Here is a 19,912-nt window from a genome sequence, read left to right on the forward strand (position 1 = left end):
AAAAACACTTACATACTTTCTCTTTCTCGCTCTCTCTCTCTCTTTGTTACATGGTTCAGGTCAACATTCGTTTCCGAACCCGGTATAAGGTCAAAGTCCGGATCGCCTCGAAATGGGGATTTATTCAAATACCAATCGGAGTGGGAAAACCCCTCCCGATTTCGTACCGGATCGGCTTTTGCCCTTTTCTTTCTACTGATGTTTTTTTTTCTTCTACCATCATCAGTGCTTTTTCCGATGTGAGAGCCTCAGCCTTTGCCTTTGCCTTACTACAGCTAGCACTGCTAGGTTGTCGTTTCTTCCCACGAACACACACACACACACACACACACACACACACACACACACACACACACACACACACACACACACACACACACACACACACACACACACACACTCCACCACTGCTAGGCTCGTACAAGAATTACGACGAGGTCAATAGGAACATTTACATTCTATGACCGGTACGCTGGGTGGCCATCGCATCGCCATCGAACGCCCACCGCCAAGTGTAACCTTTTCCCTGCAGCTTAAGGTCTTGTAAGGTGGTGGAAAGCCCCGGGAAAGAGTAACACAGCGCAATAATGAAAGCAGAAGGTGGGAGGAAACAAGCACAACACATTTCCCAAATACTCCTTTTTCCGATAGGTTGACATTCATCATTACGCCCTCAAGGATGGTTTGCTTTTTCCCTCCTTTTTGTTTGCCTTTTCGAACGTCGACATTGATTCCCATTTCCAAACTCCAAAGGTTTTGTTTCGATTTTTATCGTAAAACGTTAGTGTATCGATAGGAATGTTGTCCTTTTTTTTGGTATTGCTGAAGCTGTGTTGAGAAGAGATTCAATTAGAAGATAGCGTTGATGTGCGGTGAGTGGGAATCATATAATTATGTCGATAGCATTTTGATTCAGCAAGCCGTAAAGCTTTGATAGTGAAGCTGTTTAATTTGATGTCTTAGGCATAAGGTACAGTGGCCGGCAAAATAAAGTGGCCACTACTTACATTTTTACATTTTTCTAATTTTTTTCGTTAAAAGTGAAGCTATCTTTGTGTTATATTTTTTTAAACAATCTTCATTCTTTGCTCTTAAATGTGCAATCAAAATTTATTGAAAAAATCAAAGGTTTACCAGTACCAAAAATATTTTTAAAAAAATTAGTCCAAATCACACTGACAAAAAAAAGTGCCCACATGAATTATTTTCAACAAATTGATTTATTAAACACAAACAACAACTATTTAATATTTTATGTGCCCCCCTTTGGATCTTAGGACTAACTGCAAGCGCTTTGGCATACTCTCCACTAGATTTTCTATATGATTTGGGTCAAGATTTTCCCAGGCGTTCTCTAGGGCTTCAAAATATTTATCTTTATTAGTTACGCCAGTTTTTTTCACTCTATCATCGAGAATGGCCCACAAATTCTCGATGGGATTTAGATCAGGACTTTGTGGAGGCCATTCAAGCGGTTTTATGCGACATGAGTTGAAAAAAGTTTTTGTTTTCTTCGCGGTATGTTTGGGGTCGTTATCTTGCTGAAACACAAATTTATTTTCTAGACCTGTTTTTATTAGAGATACCTCTAAATTTTCTTGTAGGATGGTAATATAAGTATCAGCTGTCATAATGCCGTTGATTCGCACCAGGCTTCCTACCCCTCCCCAAGAAAAACACCCCCAAACCATAACATTGCCCCCTCCATGTTTCACCGTTCCTTGGATGTTGCGCTCTTGAAGCTCCTCACCTGGTTTACACCACACATGGGACCGCCGTTTTCGGTTAAACAGTTCAAATTTAGACTCATCTGTCCAAAGAACAGTTTTCCAAAACTCGAGCGGCTTATCCGCATGCTCTTGAGCAAATTTGAGCCGTTTTGATTTGTTAGCCTTACTGATGAAGGGTCTTTTCTTGGCTAATTTGCTATTGTACCCCTGTTCTATGATGCGACGGCGAATCGTTCGATCGGATATATTTAACTGAAGTGTATTTTTGATTTCAAGGACTGTTACTTTAGGGTTTTTCTTCACTTCGCGCACGATCCTGGTGTCTGTTTTGCTATCTGTTATTCTCTTCCTACCTCGGCCTGGGCGATCTACCACTGAACCTAACGTACTATATTTTTTAAAGATTTTTCCAACTGCTGATTTGCTGATGCTATACTTGCCAGCAACAGCTCGATGTGATTCCCCGTTCTGAACATCGCGAACAACTAATTTTCGGACAGCCAGAGGAATTTGTTTTGTGTTGTTTTCCATTTTGTGCAACTGAGCCAAATTGTCCAAAATAAAAGTACGAATCCACTTCAATGCCAAATGCTAATGCATGCAACCGGTCGCTTGCCTAAACACCTCATGTCAACAAAAAATCTGTCAAAACAAAACGATAAAAACGATAAGTTTGATCGATTTGCATAGTGGGCACTTTTTTTTGTCAGTGTGATTTGGACTAATTTTTTAAAAATATTTTTGGTACTGGTAAACCTTTGATTTTTTCAATAAATTTTGATTGCACATTTAAGAGCAAAGAATGAAGATTGTTTAAAAAAATATACACAAAGATAGCTTCACTTTTAACGAAAAAAAATTAGAAAAATGTAAAAATGTAAGTAGTGGCCACTTTATTTTGCCGGCCACTGTACATTATATGTTGAGATGGGTCAATTGTGGCTTTTATAGTTCAATTCAGTGAAGTTGGTCTTGGCGAGCATTAAACTCAAATGGGCCTGACTATCTGTGACTCAACGGTTTCCCGGTGTAGCATAGAAATTTATACGAATGGGATCGGTCTATTCGGGTTTTGAACGCATGACAGGTATGTTACTAAGTAGGGAGAATCGATGAGCCCATAAAATAGCTACGGTACATTTCCTCTAGCCTTGACAATCGGAGATATATCCCCGTAAATATCCCCGTAACGTTTACAAGAAAAAAAATGCCTTTTTTCGGCTGGCTGTGGAAAAAAACTCGGAGAGATATTTTCTTAACATGTACATAATTGTAAAGGTAATTATTTAAGCTTCCTTTGACAAATGAATCTAAGACTTTGGGAGTTGCCTTTCATCAGTTATCCGGAATTTTCGCCATTATGGACAAAGACATGCCTGTAGGCATCCTAAGTTTTCGCGACAAAATTGTTAGAGTAGAGCTTTTGCATCATGTTGGTCCAGAAAAATTCGATGGAACGCATGTGACGGATGTTGTACCAGTTTGCGGACTAGGGTATCATGTCGAAATTGTACCGAAATTCACCTAATATGAACGCATTGAGTTTTGACGTCATTTTTTGCCATTGCGAAGTCAGTGGACGCGATTTCTGCTTCCTGATATGTGTGGTAATTTTCCTATACTTTTTCACTGTTTGGCGGGTTGCATCGATCTCCCGGCCCAGATAACCCAGTAATGTAGCCACTTGTGCCTCTGTCTTCTTTTTTAGCTTTTTTGGAACCTCAAAAATGAACCTGGGCTCTCCTGCGATGCTTTGATTGTTGCCAAGATGTTGGTGATCAATACGCAGAAATGTTCTTATGCGACGTCAGACTTCTGTACACAATCCATTTAAGACGCTACGGGGTGTCATTCGATGATCGCGCACGCTTATAAGTTGGTTGGTTCACTTTTTTGGTCATCATGTTTAGAGTTCGACTGACAGAGGTGTCAAGGTAAGGTGACTGATAGAGGTTTTCTGTTGTCTCATGGGCAACATAACTTATCAATCGATCTGACATGGCATGACATCTGACTTGATTATACATTTAAAAAAAACAACAACATTTTTATAACTACGTAAGACATTTTTATAACTACCGAATCTATGTTTGCTTCGATAATGTTGTAGCCTTTCAGACTTTTGTATCATCCCCGGAATATATTCAATATGTTTTGCGGCGTGGGAGGATAGGGTCTTCAAGAAGCGATATTGATCCCATTTTGTAATTTTTTGACTGATCACATTTTTAGCCATCTATTGTCGATTCTCAAATGATTAAAGATTAGAATTAGTTTTTAAAGTTCATTAATTTTAATAATAATAATCATTAATTTTGAACCATACTTGGATGATATAATTACAATTGTTTTTTCTGTATATACCTAATAATACCTAAAATATTTCAAATAGATTAAAATATAATAATTTAAGCGCAACAGTACAAAACCACATTCATTTGGCCCGCGGCACTCGATCATTTACTAAAGTTGGCCCTTTGCCTCAAAAGTTTGCGGACCGCTGCTCTAAGCTAACGCCTACAAAACAAAATTGAAAAAGCATTACAGAATAAATAATAAGAAGAACCCATGGAAAAATAAACGTGAGATAAAATAGCCTGATCTAAAGATAAAAAACGGCGTATCTGGTAAACTTCAAGCTAAAGAAAAAAGAATTTTTTATTATTTTTTGGGTTCAATATCAATTGTTAGGTTTGCATCGTATTAAGGTTGAGGGGTTTTAGTTATTACGAAGAATTGGCATTGAAAATGTGCATCGCTTTTGGTATGTCTTACCTTTTTACATCTGGGCTAAACAGCAAAAATCCTCATGATACCGGCAATAATCTGTCGCAATCTCTTCATTATGTCAAACTATAAAACATATAATTTTAAATAATTTTCATAGCTTCGTTAACTGTGATATTTACATCTTTCTGCTTAGAAGACATTCTCTAGTTGAATATTTTTTTAAACAAACCCATTCGGCGACTGCCAATACCCGCTCTTTGTGCGACGACGTCATCATCCGTAATGCTGATTGCAAGCGGTGACAATATTTTGCAAAACACCCTCCCTTACCGCTCTACCCATCATCCATCATGCGTTACCGAGAACCGACAAACAAACCATCAATTTTTGACTGGAAGAGAAAGAACATCAAACATCTACTGGGAGTGCCCGCCGAGCGCCGCAGGGTGACCGCGGTGAGAAATTGCACGCTGCCATATTGAATAATGTAGTCAATCAATTTTCTTCCGCACCCGAGGGCTGCCGGATATTTGGTCCATCACGGGTCATACGCGATTTCCGTGTGCCCTTCCCGCTGCGGCGGGCCCGCTCCTTGTCCGGATGATCCAGCGCCGTAAGTGTGCGTGGTATTTCACCCACGGAGCATCCCCGGAGAAATTACGATGCAATATGGGCAATGGTGAAAAATTGGACATTCAATGCAGCCAGAAAATGATAAACATTCATGCTGAATGGATGGACAATGGAGGTGTGTGTGTGGGAGGGTATGTTTGGGCAAGTGTAGAAAAAATCCCGCAAAAAGATTACCTTGGGAGGAGAAGTACTTCTGGAAATTATTAAACCACACCAGTACCACCGGCAACTATCCATAATCATTTCCATTGCGGAGGCTTACGGAAAGCTTTGGTGTGGGATCAACCTGCTAGCGGACAAAGCACAGCTTATGTCTGTATGTATGAGAGTAGTTAGTCAGCATCATTAAGCCGATGATGGATGACTTTAGGCAAATTTCAAAAGAAATTGCTCTAATCTAAAGCACAAAAAGGTCACCAGCGGCGTACACTCACTGGAAAGACTGGCCCATTTCTGAGGAAACCGCAGCACCGTGCGCTTTATTACTTCGTTTAATCATCTTTACCTCGAATCTTCCACCATCCTCTACACACACAAATACGAAAGAAGAATCTCACTGGGGAAGAGCTTTGGGAAAAGATTCCTTTTCCTCCGCTTTTCACTGCTACCTTCCCAGCCAAGAACGGTCAACCGGACCCGGTACGACCCGGGTGGTTCCGTAGAAAAGGTTCTCAGGGCTCGAGAACCGGTAAGTACCGGACAAGGACTAAGCACTACCGTTCGTTCGTTAACAAGCATGTCTGTTGGGACGGTTTACGCAGGCTTTACCGCACCGAGGTCACTTGCCGAAACAAACACACACGTACAGGCACACAAAATACACACGAAATAAAAAGCAGACCAGCTGAAAAGCTTTGCTACGGATTTTATGACGATCGTTCCCTCCGGTGCAGGGCAAACGTTACGGAGCCGATTGCGTGCCACACGGCTGCGAGGGCGCGTCTTTGCTACGGTCACTGCACATAGTTGCGTTCGTGGATGACCTTTCGGGGTGCCGAAATGCCACAAAACCATCCCTCGACGGGGAGGAAACCACGAAGCGCTTTTATGTGTGCATACTTTTGTGCGTGTGGGCTTTTCTAAACTGTTCTCTGTGATCTTTGCGCGTGAAGCTTGTGCTTGCCCCCAGTATTGCCTTGGACTTTCGGTGCTAGCGATTCGCGCGTGTGTTGGGGCAGAACATTGCTTACAGCAAGCCACGGTGCTGCGTTTACGAGTGCCTTTTCTCTTGCTTTTGCGCACCCAAAACACTATTACCCGAAGTGGTAGGATTTGGTTGTTTTTATGACGATTTGAAATCGTTAATCATATCGAAATCGTGATACGCAACATTCACCGCTGCCTGCAATGACATGTAGGGAGACGAATTACTGTAGAATAACTGGAGGATTTTCGGCTATAAAGTTGTCCTGAAGGCTTTTCGGCTGAAATGTTCTACCCATCTGTGTTAACATATTGAGAAGAGTCAATGTATATGAAACTCTTAAAAACGATCTATATTACACGTGTGAGTTCAGGAGAAGATGGCATATGGCAAAATAAATCATCATGACAAAGTAAATCATATTTTAAAGAGCCGAGCTTTTAACAACGAGCGTACCTTTGATTCGATGCCGCTTTAACGATAAACTTATTACATGAAGTTTGTGACACGTGTCAGACTGATAGCGAAAATGAAAGCATACATTGAAACACGTACCATCACTGTAAGAGTGACAACGTTAGCTAGATACATGAGGGTGTGTCTGTCACGAGTCGTACAAGCGATTGTGCAAGCTATTAGATTTCCATTTTAATGTTATTTGACGCCAAATCGGTTGCCATATTTGGGAGCAAGTGTCAACCTTACACGGAGGAATGAACTTGAGGCTCGGTATGTCATTGAACGCGTTCAATAGGTTGCTCATACATCGGAGAAAATTAAAAATCGATATCTAGAAAAGTGTAAAGTGAAATCATAAATCAAATTCTCCAACAAATCCTTCAACTTATTCGATTTTTCATCATTTTTCTTTCATTACAGGTACCACCATCTGCTTACAGACGATTGGAGTTTAGCATCACTTCGAAAAAGGTAATTATTATGTTCAACGCACTGTGTGATTTAGCATGTAAAACAAAAATAAGGTGCTTGAGTTTAAGAAACATCCTTCAAACGAGCATACTTTTTTTGTCGAACGCATACATAGCTTTTGGTGCCAAAAAATCAACTGCCTTCCCTGCTCATAATCAATATGCCTGTTTTACAAGATAAACGACTACACGGACTAACTTTCATAGAAAAAAGGTGTTTTTATTTCAGACGCTAAGAGTGAGCCTTTTGCCAAGTGTTTGTGGATAGTGACAGCAGCAAAAATCAATCTTAATTAATTTATTCAAAAACAATTTTGCCTCTCCCAAACTCGCCCACAACCTACTAGCCTCATCGGGATGTGAAAATTTGGAAACCTCATCAGCCACATTGCGTTCCACACACGAGAGACACTGCACTCGATAGTGAATCGGAAAGCCGTTCCGTTTGATAAGAACATTACCGAACGGTTTTTGGGGAAAAAAAGCGACACCGACTTCCCGCGTGCTTCGTGCTTCGGGAACCGGAACTCCGGAAGCTGGCAATACCGATGGGTGGGAGTCTTTTTGAAATTGCTTTTCCTACAGCTTCTTGCTAACTTTGCGGAAACAAGGTAAAAGTTGGCACCCGGGCAAGTGAACTTTTCCTTGGCTGTCGCGTACTACGCGTAGCAGACATGCCGCTGGTTGGAGGTGAACGTTCGAGTTCTGGGAAAGATTTTTCCTGCCAGCGCACCGTTTGCAACGGGAAGATAAGTAGGAATTGATATTACACACAGGCAGAAGATGCGATCGAGATGTGGCAAACAAACACGCACAGATACAAACACAAGGTTGCGTTGCTTTTTAATGATATTTGTACTTGGGAGGCAGTTTGTTTTACCTTCCTTACTTTCTGGTTTCCAAATCGACCAAGAAGTCATGCATGAAATGAGCATCCCTCTGCTGGTGGTGAAGCTTTCTCGAAGTTGATTTCAATGTACGACGTGACACCGGTGTAGCATTTCATTGCGCAAGGAAGTGAGAAGCTACGGAAGCTTTTGAGCAAAAATATACCAAAAAGAAATTAGACTCCCTCTACGATTGGTTTCGTATTTGGGACAGCTTAAGCGCTGAATAGCAGCAAATGAAGCTCCTAATGCGTGCGCAACCACTCGTTTGTGGTGCACAACTATTTCCTCGTTGTCTGTCAGTGTTTTTTTTTTTTCGCTGCATTTCCTTCCGTAATCGGATTCCAATTTCAAGCAAAAGTTTGTCTTGTCAATCAGTCAATCTCACCCGGCCGAAAGCGGAATAAATCGTACAAGTTTCCGCTTCGGCTACGTCGTCCCAGAAAGTGGTGCAGTTGTGCCCTGATAGATCATTCAAGCACTCTCGCACACTGTCACACACACACACATGATCCTTTTACGACGGAGAAATAAATTTCCAAAAGGTTGAGTTCGTGCACGTGTGAGCGATTTTTTTTGTCCTGGCGAGCCATAACGGTAACCGTTCCGCACGGTTGGGACAATTATGTAGCTGTTCCTTGCGGGTTTTTTTTTTTTGTTTCAACCACCAACCACCGCCACTATGCTCACTTTCCTGTTCTTTGTTGGATGAAGGCAACGCTGCAGCTGGTAAAGAACGCGCACATACCCGAGTGGATTATAGCACACACGCACGCTGAAACACGCTTACGAGTGCGGGTGGATTCCGTTCGTTCGTCTATTTCTAACCTCCAGCGTGAGGTGTCACACTGGCGTACTGGCACGGTACTGCTGCTGCTGCTGCTGCAATGCTTCGCAACTACAATTCCCCCCATCCCCGCAAGTGGGAACAAACAGGGCGGAAGCAATCCATTTTCGGAGCGCTCCGTTGTGTAATATGCTAATTCTGGCAAAACGACCATTTGCATTTTAGGAATGATAGAGGAAGGCGGGGAGGGTTTGGAAGGAAAGGTTCCGAGGAAGTGATGCGTTTTTTTTCGAATGTGACAATTTGAAAGTGTTGCGGGGGCTAGGAAATGAACGGGGCAAAGTGCAGCATATTTGCGACGGTTTCCATCTGCGAAAATGCGTCTTTTCTGTTGGGAGAGTGAAGTATGGTGTTTGGTTCGAAGAGAGGCGAAGGTATCGGGGATGGAACATGGGGGGAGTGAATGTACGGGAAAGTTAAACCACGTTTTAAAATATTTAAAGCGAATAGACTAGCACCATGCAGGGGACTATGCGTTCGTCATTCGCACTGACTTTTGTTTGAGCATTTCTGTCCATTTTTTTTTTTGGTTTGTTTTACAGCTTCGATGTGTTAGTTTGCCTCTACGAGAATTTTTTAAAGTTCCCATATTTTACGGAAACTTAATAGACGCTTTCTTAAGGGAAATGAGCTTTATATAATGAGAATTGGACCTTATAGCATCCTTTTTGGTCCGTCACAATGGAAATTCCTAGTTTGACTTCAGAGTAGAGTTCCCTGAAAACCCCTGTAACGTACACATAATTGCCAGTGGCTTTCTAATTAGATATTGCATCTTGCAGTTTGATTCATTTTTATCATTTTTAATAAATAAGAAAGTGGAACTACTTAACATTTATGCTATTAAAAATGAGAGCAGGAAAAACGTTTAAAAATACTTGATTGTCGTGTCCAACAGACCACGTTAGAATGACTTTTATCTACATATAATTATGTGGTATAACCATTATTAACCTTGGTACTGGTATAACGGTGATACGCGTGGCTGTAGTGGCAGCGTTGTGACGGTGACATTCGAGAGAGAGACGATCTGATAACTCTCTTTTTCCGTTATCTCCCGAGCAGTACAGACGTCTAGGACGAGATAGGTTTTTTTTTCTTATTTTTTTATAGTTAGGAGTTAGGATTTAGGTTATGTTAGGATAAGTTAGGCTATTTTTGTAAATAAAAACTGAATTATATATCAGTGTTAATTATCTGAAGCACCTTCGGTATTCCACTTTCCTCGTAAAACATTAAATTGTTTAATAAGAAACAGTATTTTTAAAACAAATACGTTTTGGTTATGATTTTGTACTAAATTTATGAGGCCAAATTGACTAATATGTTTATGCCAAATTAAAGATTAAGCTGATGTTGTTGAAGCAAATATACTTTTTTAAAGTTAGCTTTCAGTAAATTCCTTCATAGAAAGCATTCCTTTCTCAATTCATATCGTATTATAGTGAACAAATTTACACATTTACTTCCAAGGTATATCGTAACGCCCTATCTTCCTTAGAATGCAAAGCATTCCTGCGTCCTTCTACGCACTCTCCGGTTGTTGCACGTGCCTGTTCACCCGGAGGAGGCAAAAAAACTACTGCCCTGTGGAGGGCGGACCGCTCCAATTTATGAACCTATCGCAAACCGCCGATCCCGGTGGCTAACGATCTCTCGCCCGGATTGCGAACGACACCCGGACATTGGCAACTATGAATTCGTTGACCTAAATTTATCCCAATTTGCATTAATAAATTACCCATCTTCCGCCATCATCATCATCACCATCGCCGTCGTGCTCATCGCAGGCCCATTGTGAGAAAAACAAGCACTCCCACTTCGACCGTTTTTACTCCTCCCCCCCCAGGACCGGCGAGGGGAAAGATCTTCCGATAGCCGTACCGTGACGCAAGATGAGCCACATTTACGCGGCATTGTTTGCAAACGATCGTGAAGGAATCGTTCGCCCTGCCCACGGCTCGCGAACCAATCCAAAGCTCCCCCTCGACCGGCGCCAGATAACGATCGTGACAATAAATTTCTCCCAACTTCCAGTGCGCAACCACCACCTCCCGCGGGGGGTTCCGGGAAGGAGTTTGCTTCTTCATTAGTGCGAACGCGGCGAGCGACGATGGGAGTCATTTTTCGGGAAGTCGTCGCTACTGTAAGAGTTTGTTGGTTATTACAGTACGATACGATACGAGTTGAAAACCCCCCACGGAAGCGTCAGTGACACTGGTTGCGAAGCGGGATGGAAAATAATGTCTCCCCTGACGATAGTGTGAGTGAGTCGATAACGGAGTGTGTCAAAAAGGGAGTCAGGAAGGCTTGTTACCGTTTCGTAGCCTCCTCCAGCCCTAAAGCACTCACTGATTTCACGATATGGAATGCAGCGAAAGGAAAATGTACGAGATCGGCCGACAATGGGAAGGATAGAGATTTTTGCTCTCTTATTATTATTGCCTTTTTTTCATTCCCTCGTTTGATGGCACCTTTGCTCTTCATTGCGAAGACGGTGACTACAATGGTGTTTTACTTGAGGAAGCCAAATGAATAAAAGTTAATTTCATCCTCTTCCGTGCGCTAGTCGTGTGCATTGGGCGGGCTCCAGCCAGCCTAGCTGGGATGTGCTGTTTCGTGTTGCTTGCCAATTTTCTTAACCGAATTGAAGGTGTGAAAATAAAAACGATAAATTCGTTTGAAGCAACGCTTTAGGGTTATAGAAGGCGCGTTGCCGTCGAATACGCAGTATGTACTGCCATAATAAGCTGCTTTATTTTTTCGAAAAGGGACACTTATGTGTGATTTTTGCATAATTTTATAGCGTCATGATGATTCGTTAACGTTATTAAACCTTCTCTTAATAGTTATTTGAAAGCTTTAGAATACAATATGTGATAGAAAAGTAAATCATCAACATTAATTTTAGTAAAATGTTAATACTAAAATGGTAAAGTTGTTGTTGTCTGTTGGTTGAATTCTGAAACTTCAAGTCGAATTTCAAGTTCATTGTCAAGTTGTAAGGAAAAACCAATTTTTGATTGAAACATTATTTTGAAGGCAGCATCAAATTACTCTGATGTATGGTAATCGAATGAACTGCAGTAACTATTCAACTTTTTTTTTTGACAAATGATTAAATTAAATCGTTTCATAAAATTTTCACGATGTTTAAATATGAATTCAGACACTTTCATCATCTGTTCTTATTACGAAACTCATTTAAATTTTTTGCGAATTTCAGGATTTATTAAGGTATAGGTGCAGCGCATACAATATCGATCTCACTAGTACCAGTATTTACCAATTACATGTAAAATTATTTTGAAACAGAAATATTTTCTCAATTAAGAGTTTGTTTCAACCGACAAAAACATTTGCTCAGATGTAAAGTTGGTTTTCCAGGTATTTCAGGCTCCAAATAAATATATGTTTTGTGCTGACACTCACCTTCACCGGACAAAAATCTTACCTACGTTAAGTGCAATTTTAATTAAAATTAACTTTACCATTTTTCACTTTTTTGCTCTCTCGAGCAGCTGAGATTGCATGAATTTTTTAAATTAAAAAAGCTGCACCGTGTGTTCATTCCAAAATCATAAAAAAAACGCTCTTTCAGCCACAAAAAATAGATTAATGACCACAAGTGGACCATATGCAGAATATTGTGGAAATAAAATCACAACCACCATTTTCTACATCCCGCACCAACGCGAGAACAGCATTTTTTAGCATCTGATTGCTGCAGGAACTCTAACTTTCCGTGCAATACGAAACACCCACCAGTGACAATGGTCTCACACACACGCGCGCAGCGAGTCCAGAACTAATTAAACTTTCACCCTCATTTGGGTGCCATGTTCCACTAATAGCGACGGAAAGTTTCACCCAAAAACCCCTCCCCAGTACGTTATATTGTAGTCGCACCAGTTAAAAGGGGACACCGTTTCGTGCCATCCAGGCCGGGGCGAAATGATTGATAGTAATGGAAGTTGCCAACTTTTCCAAACGCCACAAGCTTCCCACACTAGTGTACACACACACACACATGCAACACACATTCCTTTACCACGTGACTGGCTAGAATCGTTCTAGTCATCGTCCGGAGCATACTGCTCTAGCACTCCTACACACTGCTGCTCCGTGTGTGGATGTGCTCGAGTTGATTAACTTTACATGACATTTTACAAATAAAGCCATTCATTCGCAACACCTTTTGCTCCCGCCCACTTCCAATCCCCCTCTCAGTAAAGTCATTCCGCAGAGTAACAAAAGCCATTCACAAGCCGACATTTACACGGCACACGGTTTCACGGTTTTATTTAGACACCTTCATTTACGCTATAAATAGCTGCCGCTCCATCACCTTCTCATCAATGGCCACCTACAGAGTCTTGGGCTACGGCAGACTACGCAATATTCGCCACTAGATCGTTCACAACACACGACCCAAGGAAGTGTTCCAGCTCCGCCTGCTCGAGCGGATTCTCGGACAAATCCAACCAGTCGAGCTTAAACCTTTCGCCCGCGTCCATCACCGGCAGGGTGCGTATGTTGTTGCGGGAAACGTTCAGTACCGTCAACCGTTTCAGCCAATGCAGCTGGTCGAACGGGAACGCATCGAGCCGGTTCTCAGACACATCCAGCGCGACCATCGTTGCCAGCTGGAAGACACGTTGATCGAGCCGCTCCAGAAGATTGTCCGCCAGAGAGAGCAGCTCAAGCTGGCAGGACTTGGCGTGGTAGTGGCGGTCCCACTCGAGGGTGCCGATTTGGTTCGCGTTTGCTACCAGCGTGCGATAGTTGGGTCGTAACAGCAACCGCTTCAACCGATTACCCGACACGTCCAGCTGGGTGATGAACTCGTTGCGGGCAAGAAGCGTCACCTCTTCCAGCCGATTGCTGGAAAGGTTAAGCGCCCTAATTGGGACGTCCGCGAGGAACGCTGCATCGGAGACGGTGTGCAGCGCATTTCCGGCGAAGGAAAGCAGCTCGAGCGCATGTGTGTCCGGGGAGAGAAGATCGGCCGGCAGCTGGGTAATTCGATTGTCTTCGAGATTGATTGACTTAAGGTGTTCCAGGGGCTCGAACCAAGCTTTGTCTGCAGTTGATAGGGCGTTCCCGGAAAGATCCACCACTTCCAGGCGGACACAATCGGTGAAGAAGGTGGAGAGCAGTGCCGTGAGCTCGTTGTTGGCGAGAGAAAGATAGGAAATATTCCGCTGGGCTTTAAGAAGATAGTTTGGAAGAGTTTTTAACGGAGAATCAGTTAGTTCTAACCTCTGAAGCTTAAGCCCAAGTAGAGTATCCTCCTCAATGGTCTCTAAAAATTTGGAGCTAACGGCCAACTCCGTAAGATGGGGTAGAAATGCAAAGTTCCCCGAATTGAGCGCTCTTAATGATGTTTTTCGCAGAAGAAGCACCTCCGTTTGTTGATATCTCTCGAACCGACGTCTACCTTCCAGATCTTCCACGCTATTCCCGCTAAGATCCAACGAACGAATGGGCCCAGCAAACTCCGGAATCAGCGAAACCTTATTCAAACCAACATTAACCGTAACAGGATCCAAGTTGGTCCGTTCTCCCAGGCAACCACTTGCCTGCTCCAGCGAGGGAAGCGAGTTGTTCGCCAAGTTCAGGGCTGACAGGCGGGAAAAGTTTCTCGCACAAAGCTCCTGCCACCGGTCGAGTCGATTGCTGGCGACCGAAAGTTCTACCAATCCTTCCAGCACATCTCCTTCACCCACTTGTACCGCACCAATCGCGTTCGAGTCCACGTACAGGTACAGCAAGCGCGTGCCGGAAAAGCTCCACTCGTCGAGCGTTCGCAACCGATTGCCGTTCAGATTCAAATACTCAACCGGCGAGCCGTGGAAGACCGATTCCTCGATGGCAGCGAGCCGATTGTACGACAGATCGACCGAGTGGAGCCGGGCCAGCCCGGCGAACGTGTTCGTCCGCAGCACCGCCAGCCGGTTGTGCGAAAGGGTCACGTGCTGCAGCTCGTGGTTCGTGTGGAATACCATCGGCGACAGCTCGTCGATGCGATTATAATCCAGGTAAAGTGTTTCCAATTTTGGCACCGCCCGGAACACATCCTGCTCGACGGTGGCAATCTCATTACCATACAGAAACAGGCGCCGCACAACCGTCCCGTTCGCGGACGGTGCAAACTTCCGCAATCGAGCGAGCCGGTTGTTTTGCAACAGCACGTCGGCGGAGGCTTGCAGCCAGTCGGACGGGAAGCGCTCAATGCGATTGCCTTCGAGGGTGAGCTGCGCGAACGGTGGCTGCTCGCGGAAGATGGTTGCCGGCAGCTTGGTAAGCCGATTGTTGCGTAAGTTTAACGCTGTAAGATGCTTCAGCCCAGCGAACAGGTCGCCGGGCAGCGTGTCGAGCAGGTTGGCCGCCAGATTCAGCTCCACCAGCTTCCGGTTCGAGGTGAAAAGCCTCGGTGGAAGTGATTGGAAAAAATTATCACTTAAATCGAGCCGGCTTAGGTGGCGCAGTGTGGCGAAGGTGCTCGGGTGCAACGATTCGAACTGATTGCCGGCGAGCGATAGCTCGCCGAGAGCGGGCAACCGATGGAAGGTGGACACGTTGAGCAGTTTCACATAATTGTAGCTTAAATCGAGCACTTGGAGTTGGTTTTCCCGGGGTAGGATTATGCTTTCGAATGATGTGAGCCGATTCCAGCTCACGTTGAGTAGTTTAAGCTCCGCCAGGCGAGCAAACGACTGAGGGTGTAGCCGGTGGATGAGGTTACTGCCGAGTGATAGGCTTTGCAGACGGGCTAGGCTTAAAAACACATCACCATCATCGAGCGATTCGAGCAGGTTGTTGGCGATTGAAAGGGTTTTAAGCGTGCTTAGGGCGAAGAGCGCTTCCCGCGGCACAGTAGCGAACAGGTTGTTGTCCAGGTTGAGACTGGTGAGTGCTTTTAGGGAAGCAAATGCGTTGGGTTGGATGTTGCGTACACGGGGACTTAGTTGAAGGTGCGTAAGGTTAGGGAAGGACTCAAAAAGTGCCGGTTCGATCAACTCCAGCGCGCCATCTTCGATGATAAGTGTGGTGGCGTTTGAGAATATTACGCCAGCGTTGGTTTCTTCCTCGCTGGAGGTGCTGATAGGTGTGGTCACTTCTTGTAACTCACTGTCTATTGCAACCACAAGCAATGTAAGCAGACCAAGAAGTTTGAGATACCTACAAGTAAAATACATTTTAGAACCTTATTTTACAATGTTTCATGCTTTATACTTACATCTTAAGGTTTGTTGGTAAAAGCAGAGCTGAGGCTGCTCAACCTGCCCAGGAACTGACCTACGGATCGACTGAGCCTAGCTGTTTATTCACTACCTTATTCTTCACCCATTCCAAATGCGTGCACCAAGGCCAGTTCCGCTCGAGATAACCATTTGACCGCTGTGATGCAAATAAGGATCGTTGCTTCCACGTTTCTCCCGCGATAAGCGCCCGCTAACGCAGTGGTGTTGTTTATATGTTTGATTAATAATTGCTACTTTCCATGTTTTTGTTGTGGTTTTGTTCTCTCCCTACGCCTCACTATCAGTTTGCACGCATTCTTTGCACCATTATTCCATCCCTCAATCACCATCACAAAGAGCTATCAATCAATATGTGCTCCTGGGGTTTAATTGAAATCACTTTATGGTTCAGCTCGAACGAAAGGCCATAGGTAAAAATCGTCTTTGAAATCGCACATGTTTGTGTAGATAAAAATGCCCTGTATTTTGAAACATTTCCGTAAAAAGTACATCCAAAGGCAATTCCCGCTGACCCAGTGAAAAAATGGGAAATTAATTAAAACATAAATTGCATCTTAATTATGGCAATCATTTCGTGGCTGGAACCATTCAACGAGAAAGATAGGTCATTTTAAAACCAACACTTCCAACACAAAGAGGGAAATAAAGGAACGGAGGAAAGTAAGCAGAGCCTCGTGGCCTAATGGGAAAAGCATTCTTAGTGTAAAGTTTCATTCTGCTCTCCTACACAACAAACGGCCATATGTTTGCCAATGAAGCGAACACATGCTCGAACACAGCAGCTGTGGAAACGGTTGGATCTTTATCATTGTAGAAAAATCGTCCAACCCTTAAGTTTTGTTTTTTTTCCCTCCCCATGGAAAACACACCATAAGGAGGCTCTGCATTTCCGTTTTGCAACGACGCTCGGGAACGACGGCGTTGGACAATTATTATAGCTTCCATTTCCGCTCGGCCACAAATGAATTGTTCATCCGGGGGTTGACTTTTCGATGGGGGGAGAGGGGGGGGCGGGTATGGCGAGCAAGAAAACGGCATGAAACGATCGCTCTGCGGTTCTTTTATGTTCCCCTATTAAGGGGAAAAAATATGGCCATGATTTCCGATTACTTTGCCATAAATTGTGCTTGCTCGATCCCTCCCCCTCTACCATCGGTTGCAGGCGAGCGAAGCTTTTGTTTTGGCTGGCCGATTTTTTGCTCTCATATACTGATTGCACTAACCCAGTGCCGATCGGATGGTTCTTGGTTTTTTATTTCATTTTTTTTTTGACGACAAGAAGCAGAAAAAAAACCTCCTCACACAGGGTCATGAATCAAGCGCTTTCAATTGTGAGGTCACTCTTCGGTTGCGGACGTGCTTGCGATGTCCTTTGATTAAGTGTTTTCCCTTTTCTTCGGTGTGACTTTTTCTTTTCTCTTGCTTTGTTTTTGCATAAACCTTTGATGCTGCTTAAGCGGAACGGTTTTGCGGGGGAAAGGTGAACACAGGGTGCACGAAGCAGTAAAACTTTGCACACTATAAAACGTTCGCACATAAATATGATAAACGGTACTTCGTCTGTGGCTTGCGGAAAACGACATGCTTTACGGCGTTAATGCACCCGAAAGGGTGAAGGCGAACCGGGGCAGCAACGCTGTGAGCTTGCATGGGTGCTTGCCGAGTGTGTATGGGCTGGAGTTATACGAGTTAAATGGTTTTATGTTTTTGTACGTTTAGTTTTGACGGTGTAGTAAGTTTCATTGGCGGCGAAACGACTGTACGTGCGTTTGTGAGAAACGTTGGGCACATGGGTTGTCATAATACTACTCACGGTGGTGCTCACTACTGCAGGGATGTGACTACCAAGCACCAAGAAGATGATTTGTAAAGACCTTCTGTGTTGAAGTATTTTATTGATGGCTCTGGAACAACGTAAAGTAGTAGATTTGCTGTAAAGAAAGAAATTGGAGCTATTAGAAAATTAAACGAAAAGCTTTATTTGGTCTTCAATAAGAAAGAAACAAATATATCAAAACGAAAAAGATCCATTTTCGCGTAAAAGAAAGATAAAAAAGATAAAAATATATAATATAAAAATAACAACAAAATAGAGAGCAGACGAAAGACAGCAAAACGAAAATAGGCTTAAGATAAATAAGTAAAATAGAAAATATTAATAACAAAAATAAGTAAAAACTGATACAAATGATAAACAGAACTGAAACGAGCTGATACATCATACAAATGTATTAAAACATGTTATCTCATTTAAAAAACAATCGAGATGCTTCGTAAGGCAAATAAAATATTCTAGAACGCAAATTCATTAACTGCACTCGTTTTAAACTTTTTCATTTATTTGAGCGTTTTAAAATTCATGATTATTCAAATAATCTATACAAAATAAAAATCGTTTCAAATTCCGCGTGTATCGATCTATAAAACCATAAAAATGATAGGAATTCCTTCCAATCATTCTGAATGATGTTTTGTTTTGTTATCTCTACCTTGCTGCTGAGTGTGGAACGATGTTTTATAAATGGTGTAGCACACTTTTCACCCAGTTCGCATCCTATAATCACCGGTTTCGCTCGCCTGCCCCTAAATCCGCCCCATCCGACGGGGTGCCATCGATACATTCATTAAGCTGCATTCAACACACAGCATCAATCTAATCGACCGGACTATCACTTTTGCCACCGCCACCACCGAAAGCGATCGCCTTGTCATCGTTCGGGTTCGGTTCATTTTTCTTATCAATCAATTAGCGCTCGTTCAGCAGAATGCTGCATAGCTTTAGATACATACATACATACGCAGCGAGAAGAGAACGGGACTTTTCGATGTGTAGTAGCAGCAAACGAACGCTACCCGGGTGGCTTTATGCTGATCATCTTCTCCATTTGCCACGGGCCCGGGCAGCAGAGGGGATTGGGTGGCAGTTGATTTGCATGCAGCATTATCATGGTCGGTGTTGCTGGTGCCGCTGTCGCTGGCAGTTGAAAAGTGCAGCACTCACTGTGCAGCATCAGCAGCAGCAGCAGCAGGAGCATCATCACCATCACGAACCATCTCGGTCCCACAGTGTCTTCAATATCACTTTGTCACTTCATCATTTCACACTCATCCACCCGTGGTCGGGGCAGAGAGAGAGAGAGAAAGAGAGAGTGGTGTGGAATTCGATCTAAAGCAGTGAGGTCGAATTTCAAATCGCTTTTCTGCTGCTCTATCTACACCAGCCCCTGTGGCAGCTACTCACTTTCTTGGGCGAATAATGGATGCAATATTCACCAGCAGCTTATACTAATGATATTTTCCGTCCCCGTTCCCTGTTCTTTCAGTTTGTCCCCATTCCGATCTTCCTGCTGGCCTGGGATGGAATGTTACACATTTGATGGTCGTTGTCGTTGTCCCTGGAGCGCCGCCGCCACCAGCCACGACCGGAGCGCAGACAACGGTCCCGTCCGACGGCAACATGCGGGAAAAGATTCCTAAAGTGCCCACCGGCTGCAACTAGCCCACGCTGGCATTCCAACACAGCAGCAGCAGCAGCAGCAGCAGCAGCAGCAAGTAAAACACGGCCTCTCATCCCATCCAACTCTGGGCCTCGAAAAAGAGCAAAAACATTCACACGCCAAGCCCCAACACAACCACGCAGTCAGCAAATTCGCACGCGTTCGATGAGCGGCGGACAGATGCAGACGGCGGTGGGGTGATGAAAGTGATTAATCACCGGCGAGTGCCAAAAGCGGAGGTGCTTCG

General features: G+C 43.6%; 2 protein-coding genes across 7 annotated transcripts in view; one reads left to right on the forward strand and one right to left on the reverse strand.

The window, feature by feature from the left end:
- The window catches only part of LOC121594942 (potassium voltage-gated channel protein Shal), a 121,178-nt gene that overhangs the window by 74,283 nt on the left and 26,983 nt on the right, over positions 1-19,912 (forward strand). For all 6 annotated transcript variants that reach the window (XM_041918805.1, XM_041918804.1, XM_041918810.1 and 3 more), the window contains 2 exons: positions 7,117-7,167; positions 19,492-19,912. The exon at positions 19,492-19,912 is cut by the window's right edge and continues 1,802 nt beyond it. The gene's annotated coding sequence lies outside the window, so the exon portion shown is untranslated. The remainder of the gene's footprint in view (positions 1-7,116; positions 7,168-19,491) is intronic.
- LOC121594941 (insulin-like growth factor-binding protein complex acid labile subunit) lies at positions 13,130-16,541 on the reverse strand. The gene is made up of 2 exons (XM_041918803.1): positions 16,144-16,541; positions 13,130-16,085 (listed from the first exon to the last, which is right to left on the reverse strand). Coding segments are annotated over exons 1-2 (2,796 nt in total). The 5' UTR covers positions 16,146-16,541; the 3' UTR covers positions 13,130-13,291.

This window comes from Anopheles merus, chromosome 2L (genome assembly GCF_017562075.2).
Source record: "Anopheles merus strain MAF chromosome 2L, AmerM5.1, whole genome shotgun sequence".
In the NCBI taxonomy this organism is placed as follows: Eukaryota; Metazoa; Arthropoda; class Insecta; order Diptera; family Culicidae; genus Anopheles; species Anopheles merus.